Source organism: Alexandromys fortis, unplaced genomic scaffold (genome assembly GCF_014885135.2).
Source record: "Alexandromys fortis isolate MF-2015 unplaced genomic scaffold, M_Fortis_MF-2015_v1.1 scaffold_47, whole genome shotgun sequence".
NCBI lineage: Eukaryota > Metazoa > Chordata > Mammalia > Rodentia > Cricetidae > Alexandromys > Alexandromys fortis.
The window spans coordinates 9,091,675-9,100,736 of record NW_026067957.1 but is presented as its reverse complement, the minus strand read 5'-3'; the positions used below and the strand labels follow the sequence as shown (position 1 = coordinate 9,100,736).

The 9,062-nt window shown below is 43.1% G+C and overlaps 1 protein-coding gene across 1 annotated transcript in view; it reads left to right on the top strand.

The window, feature by feature from the left end:
- The first annotated feature begins 403 nt into the window (after positions 1-403).
- Adgrv1 (adhesion G protein-coupled receptor V1) overlaps positions 404-9,062 on the top strand; it is a 530,822-nt gene continuing 522,163 nt past the window's right edge. Inside the window, 1 exon segment of the mRNA XM_050152479.1 lies at positions 404-509. Coding sequence (XP_050008436.1) covers positions 488-509 — 22 coding nt within the window. The 5' untranslated portion in view covers positions 404-487.

Here is a 9,062-nt window from a genome sequence, read left to right as displayed (position 1 = left end):
ACTATTCTCCCTGGAAAGCAGTCTGGGGGTAGCTTACAGAGGCTTGGCAGCACGGGGTGCGGCTGCTCAGTGACGGGTCCTTGTGCCCTAGGAACAACTATAAAGTTAATGGCCCTAGGATGTATGGGGCGAGCACAGCGCTTGGCGCTCAGGCAGGTCAGCGTCTGTGCCCACTGCTGGAAGAGTCCATTAACGATGGCCAAGGCGGGGAGTTCCCGAAGCCAGAGTGCGACCTGGCTGCCCGCTGAGCAGAGGAGGGCGCACAGCCACCCCCGCTCGAACGATCAGGTGAGCCCAGCCGCGGGACGAAGTCCTATTGGAGCAGAGGAATGGGGTGTGTGTGTGGGGGGGGGGGGGGGNGGGCCGTGAAGCCTGAAACCAGAGGGACTGGGCGGGAGAGGATCAGTGGCAGAGGACGGACCTTGCAGAGGGGTAGCACGGGCTGTGAAGGGAGCCCCTGCGCAGGCGGGGACCGGAGGGCGCGCAGATGTCGGTGACCCCAGAGCCAGGTAGAATATGACTTGGCGTTGGTGCTGCGAGAATCCAGTGGGTCGGAGAGCGCGACAGCATCCCATAGGCGGTTCCCGGGCAGCGTCTGCTGCACCTGTTGCTGGCGGTGGGAGAGCGGGCGGCACGGAGGGCGGGAGAGCTGGTGGCTGGCCGCGGGTAACGGGACAATTGCCCAGTGCCTGCCGTCCACAGAAGGCGGAGGCTTTGCATAACCATCTCCAAAACTGCCATCTCAGAGAAAGGGAGCCTGGGATGAGCAGGGTAAAGTTCCATCTTTCCCTTTCTGCTCACTTGAAACCTAAACTCTAGTTTTAAAATTGGCCTTGAAAAATAATTGGCTCAGAGCTGCAGGGGGTCGATAAAACTTATTCATGGGAAGGCTGAGATAAATTTAAGGAGTCTTGTTAATGTTCAAGATACTGCGTTAGGAAATTTCAGAAAAATACTTTATTGTCAAGGAGTCAGAAATTAGGTTAGAATGTAAAAATTATACATGAGTAGAGGTATATACACATATCTTTACATTTTTAATTGCCTGAACTATTTTGGATTTTTTTATTGGGAAATTGACTTTAAAGTGCAACATTAACTTGTATGAACTTGTTTATGCTAGCATTGTACAAAATCTGCGGTCTTCTTTTTAAAGTGTACACGATGTGCTTCTAAGTAAACTGCACATTCTTAGAAACTGCTCTTAAGATTTTATTTTGGATAGGAAAAGTTCAACATATATCTTTGCTGGTTTAGCACTGCTTAAAAACGTCCTGCGAGAGTTCCGACCACCTTCTGTTTCTGAAGTGAACCTTCTCCCTTTTTGTCATTTATCAAAAGAACGACATCAAAGAAATAGAGAAAAAGACATCAAGAAAAAAAGCAGAAAGTAGATCTTTACCAGGATAGCGCTCCCAGAGTTTATTTCTGGGTGGTTTCCTAGGCTAAGTAGTGAACTCTTACCCTTCTACAAACACGTTCTGAGCTGTTAAAATTCGCGCATGTGATTAGCCACTACATCCTGATGCTGCCACAATTCACGATCACTGTGGACATAGAAACCATGAAAGCTTTCTGGAGCTTGCTTTTGTCACTTACAGTAAAGCTATTGGATTAGGTGATTGCAAGGATTTAGTCCAGCTAAACATTACATCGCTCCAGAGTGTATCTTAAAAAAAAAACAGCCACGCAAAATATGATTGAATGATCATATTTCCATGATGGATATATATCTACATGTCTTTATTTACATTAAAATTTCATAGAGACATTAAGTAATGGACCCAGTGAAGTCCTTTATAAAGACCTTACTGGACATATCACTATCATAAATGGGAAAATATTATCCTATTTCCTAAACAATGCCACCGAGGCTGGGAAATTTCAAGATTCCTGCTTCAAATGGCCAGTTACTAAGAGCTAATCAATGGTCTTTCTTGAGTAGTTTTCACATCTGTATTATGCTGAAGATTAGGAACAGAAGCTTAATGCCTATAGACTGGAGCAATCTGACTGTCCTGTGTGTCCACACGGGACAAAGGCTAACCATGTGAGAACATCCCATCTTGACGCCGTCAGATGTAGGAGTAATGAGTTAGTTAGCATCCACACCAGTTAAGAAAATAATTTAGTTTTATGCTATTGGATTCCTATTGTATTTAATGTCATAGAATAATAATATGAGATATTATTTGGGGTACAACTGTTCTTATAGAAATAAAAAATACTTGTTAGAAGTGATGTGACAGACTAGAGGGTCATGTTACACCAGAGAGTGTCAGCTGCCTTTGCTTTTGGAGGTGCCACGCTCAAGACAATTGGGGACGCTGTGTCCTGGGAGAAGGGGAGTCAGCAGCTAGTTGGGACCAAAGGCTTTGTTTACATTCCCATGATGAACGGCGATTGTGTGCAGCGTTTGCCCTGTCTTCTCGATAGGCCAGGAATACTACTATGCTCTTTACATAATTTTCATAATTAGCCACAAATTATGATTCTGACTTCCATGAAAGTAACTAAGGCAGAAACATCTACGTCATGGGAGAAGTTCCCCACCTTCTAAAGTACTTTCTTGTCTTATTCTCTGTGGGAGACACAGATGAACTTCTGAAGTACCAAGAAAAGCCATAGAGCCAAACTGGACGAACTTCTTTTTATTTATGTGATGAAAGTGGGACTTAGGAGAGTTGAGAACCAGTTAAGGCCAAATGTTCTCTTCACTTTGGCTAATAGAGTGGTCCCTTCTGTAAACTGATGCCTCAGTGCGTGAATTTGTCATGAATTTATTGTCTCTCACAGATGGCAATCCATGCATGCCCTTTTAATATTGATGCCCTTTTGTCAAAAACGCCAAGGTTGTGCCATTTAGAAAGAAAAGCTCTTAAGCACAGCGCCTGTTGTCCCTTCTCTAGTTTAGGGGTGGAAATTGTTTATCAGCTGAGACGATGCCCTGCTCTCTGTTTCTGTTGGGAGTAGGAAACACCCAGGGTAGAGTCACAGTTCTTACTTCCTGAAGGGTGGCTCGAGGACTCAGATGCTGCAGGTGGACTGAGCTCTGTACATAACTTCGTTAGGTTGTGAAATGGTCAAGACCATGTAAAATCACGTGGGAAGTTCAGACAGTGTAATGAATAAAAGTCCCCATAGCCTCCCTCATCTGAGCACTGGAGAAAGCTACCCAGAGAGACAGCCTTCCCCAACTCGGTTGACTCAGTGAGAGCTCGATAATTTATTAAAACCATTCATGGTCTAAAGTTAAATTCAATCTTAGTATTCTGTTATTCCCATGAAGTTCAGATATATAAATAAAAGTATTGGTTGAAAAATGAAGATAAGCGTATTATCATCAAATTCATGAGATCTCATACATGAGAATGAAGCAATACAGGAAATCGATTTCTCAATCTGCAAGCACAGGCGACATCACTGTATATAGGGAGGGCTCCCCCTAAACTGGGTTGTCAGGCCACACAGGAGGGAACCCCCAGCACTGCAGCTCGTGGCCTGATGGTGGTGTAGCAGGGACGGGTGGGAGCACAAAGGCTGTTTTGGGTGTCCACTGTGACACACTATCCACTTTAGAATGTGCTGGAGCAAGTCACTCCCCCAGCTGCTGGGCAGGTGGTCAGAGGCCTTTTCTTGTGCACTCAGGCAGAAGTCTGGCTGTACCTCAAAGGGAGGGCAGGATGCTTACAGGACGTTTCTCACTCACTCTTAATGACTCTGAATGCCTAGAGTGAACCATTTAAACAGTAGGGAAATATTGACCATTGGAGTAACTGTCCATACATGAACTTTGAAATAATACAAAATTATTAGCTTATAAAAGAAAGCTGAATTGTCTTGAAGAGAGTCAGTAAGAGCACTCACTCCCTCTACATGCGAGTGTAATTACACTGAAAACAGTTTCTAAAGATACTCATTGTATGAATCTCATGAATTTGTTTTTCAAAACTTTTCCCTAGGTGATTTTTTTTTTTTTTTTTTTTTTTTTTTTTTGGTTTATGCCATCTACTTGAGCATAGAGTCCTTTCATGTTTTCTGTTAGGGCTTCCCATGGCTTTGAGCCAATGGACTCTTCATATCTTGGCACATGGACATTATTCGAGGTACTGGGAGAGGCTCAGCAAATTTCCCACATCGTAAGGGTTATGGAAAAAGCTATCTTTATGAATAGGTTTCAAATAATTCTCAGCAAGCCAAAGGGACAGACATGGAGTAAAACTGCATTTCATTCTCTGAAGCACAAGGTCCTCTGTCTTTAGTTCCCCTGAAAGGCAATTAGCATATCAACTAGCCCATTTGGTTACTTGCACTGAAGTAGTTGGTTTGCAATTTGCTGCTCTCTGTCTGAGGCCTCTGAGTGCTAGCTCTTATATAATCCTCTCCGAATAGCCGCCTCTCCAGCATAGTTTTGTTGCTGCTTCTAAATCACTAACCAGCCCAGAGTTTCCCTTGTCTTCAACTGTCGGGTGCCACAGGGCAAGGAAAATTAAATGTCAAGCTAATGAGGGGATAATTATAATTATAAATAGCCATCTTTACATGTGTCATAGGTTGAAAGATATAAAATAGCTTTATATAAAGTGTAACTGTAAAAAGGCACTTGTTTGTCATTATTAGCAGTTTATTTCTGCATGCAATGTCCACCACAAATAAAGGGGATATAACTGCCTTTAATGAGCTAAGATGACACAAAGTTAGCAATGAAGAAGCATTTCTTAATACTAACTTTACTTCTTTATGAAAGAGTGATATTCTAAAAAGGGAGATGAGTTAAAGTGGAAAAGATTCTTAAATGTTCTAATGAGCGAGGGAGTGCTCTGAGGACGATTTTGGGAAATTGTTCTATGTCTTCATGCTAACTGAAAATAGAATTTTGTTAGCTTCTTTAGTAATGAATTTTGATAATTGTGTACTATTATGCTTCACCTATATCCTCATACCCCTCTGCAGGAAATACTTCATTTATCTGTAACATGAAGGGCTGGCTTGTGGGGTTTCTGTCCTCCCACCAGGTCCCACAGCCGGCAAGTCCCAAATAAAATCACACGGAGAGTCTACATTAGGTTATAAACTGATTGGCCCATTGGCTCAGACTTTGTATTAGCTCTTATACTGTATATTACCCCATTATTCTTAACTATGTTAGCCACATGGCTCGGTAGCTTTCTCAGCCTAGTAGCTTACATCTTGCTTCTCAGTGTTCTGGTCAGGATTGGTAGGAATGGGCTTCCTCCTTCCCAGCATTCTCCTGTTCTCTTTGCCCTACCTCTACTTCCTGTCTGGTTGACCCTCCGTTACTTCCTGCCTGGCCAATCAGCATTTATTTAAAACATCATTGACAGAATACAGACAATTCTCCCGCACCATTTATCGTAATCCTTTTGCGAGGATGGTTGAGCCGATAGTAGCTTTAAATTCGAGTCACGGGACAGCACCTTGGTGTTGCTCATCTTTTCATGAGCCACGGCTTTCGCACGTTTGCCCTTATGCAGATTATTTGAAAATCCTCAGATATTGACCTGCTGAAAGAAGACGTGAGAGAACTGTTTTAGATAGAATCCTCGCAGGCCATTAGGGCAAGTTTGGGAAACTCCATAGGTAGCTACCCATTCTCTGCATTGTTAATCTGTGCTCACAGCGCTCATTGTGCAGCTACCCTTAGAGCTTTAGCATGAGATTCAGCTAATTCCCACTGCTGATGAGTGGGTGTGGCGTGAAGAGGGCTCCCAAGGTATCTGAAGACTGGTTAAATACACTTGGAGTGTGGCTAGAAAAAGTGTGACAGAAAAGAGAGTGCTGACAGGTCAAGCAATGGGCTGGGGAGTACCTCAGATCAAAGGCACAAGGAAGAAGCATCTAGGCCTTTTCCCAAACAAGTTATTTTCACCTTACTTGAATTGGTGATGGAAGCACAGGGGACAGAGGGAAGCACACATTTCTCTTTCAAACATTGAGATATAATTTACAGTGATGATGTTTTGTGTCTTGTCTCTGTCACTTAGCATGTTTTTAATGAGTCACCCATGTCCCTGAACCTTTTATTTTATTGACAAATGATACTTTATTGTATGGATATGGCTTTCATTTATAATTTATCAATTGATGGGTAATTTTACTATCTCTGTTTTGTGACTATCATAGTGCTGTGTAATATCTGTGTGGCAGCTTTTTGTATGTATGTCAGAATATATATTTTTAAATTTTATGGTGATACACTTATGAGTGGTATGTTTGGATTGTTGATTGGCCTATGTCTTACTCTTTGAAGAACTGTTGGCAGTTTTCAAGGTGTGTGCATGCCACTTTGCATTTATTTTTTTCAGCAGTGTATGAATGTATTAATATTTATTTCCTCAATCCATACTAAAAGGTTTTCTTTTTATTTTAGCCATCCTCCTAGGTGTAAAGAATGATTTCTTTGCTGTTTTGATAGATTCCCAGATTAAGAGTGATTTTTTTCTCATGTGGTTCATATGTTCTTTGGGGAACTATTTTTATTGAGTCTTTTGCTATTTTCAAATTGGTTATTTGGTTATTTTTGTTGAATTGTAGAAACTGTTAGAGAATTCTGGTAAGAATTTTATACCAGACATGGCATTTGTGAATATTTCTGTCACTGTACAGATTTTTTAAATTGATATTTATTGAGCTCTACCTTTTTCTCTGCTCCCCTCCCTGTCTTTCCCCTCCCCTTCAACCTTCACCCAAGGTCCCCATGCTCCCAATTTACTCAGGAGATCTTGTCTTTTTCTACTTCCCATGTAGATTAGATCTATGTATGTCTCTCTCAGGGTCCTCACTGTTGTCTAGGTTCTCTGGGATTGTGATTTATTTAATTTTCTTGTTAGTATCCTTGTCCTTTCAGAGCTGGGAAGGGAACTAAAGCATTGATGGGCTCATTTATATACACCTTAGTTTCTTGTGCCTTGTTATCGCTTCTATAAACTGTTCCCTTATCCAAGGCCACAGAGATTCATTACAAGGGCTTTCACTTCAGTTTTATAGTTTTATCTGTCACGTCTTATTACAGTTTCTTGTTAGATATTTTTTTTTTGGTAAAGATTTTATTTATTTATTATGTATACAACATTCTGCCTCCATGTATGCTTGCAGGCCAGAAGAGGGCGCCAGATCTCATTACAGATGGCTGTGAGCCACCATGTGGTTGCTGGGAATTGAACTCAGAACCTCTTGAAAAGCAGTCAGTGCTCTTAACCACTGAGCCATCTCTCCAGCCCTAGACTGTTTTTTACTGGGGGGAAAGTTAGACCCCAATGAGGCATTTGTAAACGACCTGTTTCTGGTCACGCAAGCAGTGGTGGTGGAACCAGAACCTGAGTGCATTGTGCCGTGCTAGACTAGGTACTCTACCACACTTCAGTCTGGGTGATTTGCAAGAGTTTCCTCTTTTCTTCCTGCCTGCTAAAGCCAGAAAGGACTAGGTTTGCGTCGGCATAGGCATTGCCCTTGTTTAAAGAAAAAGAAAGAACAAGGTGGCTCAAGCTTGTCTCTTTCCTCCCTGCCTTCACAGGTTATTATTCAGAAAGCTAAACTTAAAAGGTCCATTGGCTGCTGTCCGACATGGATTTGAGAACACATTTATACTTGATGAAGTGGGGGAGGAGGATGAAGAGCCTTGGGATTTTGTGGGAAGTGGTGATTCTGGTCAATTCTTAGTCACCAGCTGGAACGGGGAGTGAGTGAGCCAAACTATAGTCAGTGCTTGTTTCTGTCTGTGCTTCCAGTTGACTTTGTATAAGGCTTGCTCATAACAGAGAAAGGACATTTCCTTAGTGCTCTTCCACTTCTCCTGTCTCTTAGCTAGGGAAGGCTATGTCTAAAGATGGCCCTGGGGAGACCAGAGCTGGGAAAACCCACACTGTAGCCATAACCTTTTGGAGCACTTAATGGCTGAGCTGTCAGGAAGTACATGACTTGATGGCCCTGTCTAGGACAGGCCTTCGTTAGACTCCAGCAGCAGCAGCAGCAGCAGCAGGGATACTGGAGGAGCTGAGGAGTGGCTCCCAAGGCTGAAACAGCACTGAGAGAGGAGCCAGAGCCCTGACCTTCCTGCAGCTTTCCAGAAAGACACTGGGAGAAGGGGAAACAGATCTCTTTCAGAATGTCCATCTTGGCCCCGAGGCGGTGGGGAACTTGGTTTGAAGTCCTCTGATCTGATAGGAGTCCAGCCAAGTTTGGCTCATCAATGGGACACTCAGGATCTATCTTTGGAGAAGCCAATAAATTATTACATCTCTGCTGGTAAGGGTGCGCCTCCTTGAGTTTCTTTCAAGAGGAGAATGCGAATGACTGTTCCCAGACATGAAGAATCTGCCTGCTATTAATAAAAGCTTGAAAGCCGGACTCAACATCCCCCCCTTCCTTTAAGAGTCTTGCTATGAGGATGGAAGGCCTAGAGTATCAGGTGGAGTTACAGCCATCATTCCAGAGGTGACCCCTTCTGAAAGCCCAGGGAGGGAATGCTTCTGTTTGCTGGCCTAGCACCTCTTCCTCTTCCTGGTGACTGCTCCCTCTGCATGTAACTTACAACAACTGGCTGATTTGGGTCTATGGAGAACACATATTTCGATATCTGATTCTGAACAAGATATCAGAATTACTACTAATTACTAGTATTACGAAACAGGTTCCATTTTAATTAACTCACAAAACAGTAAGACACAAGAACTCCCTTTTCAATCACCTTGAGAATCCCTAACTCCAACTGCTGTGAGATGCTTGGGTAGCTGAGAAAGAGAAGGCAGTGAGCCGCTTCTGCTGCTGCTTCTCACCAGCCTCTGGTCGGTGGTCCCATGCCTCCTGACTCTCCCAGAGTTACTGTCACTTTAGTAGAATGCTGGTGTGTCGTTTCTGCTCACAGAAACAATATATGTTCTTAGTGTTGAGCACTTTATGTCTTTACCAAATTTCTAATTCTTTTTGTTTGTTTGTTTGTTTTTTTTTTCTCTGTAGCTTTAGAGCCTGTCCTGGAGCTACCTCTTGCAGGCAGAGCAGACTGGCCTTGAACTCACAGAGATTTGCCCGACTCTGCCTCCCAA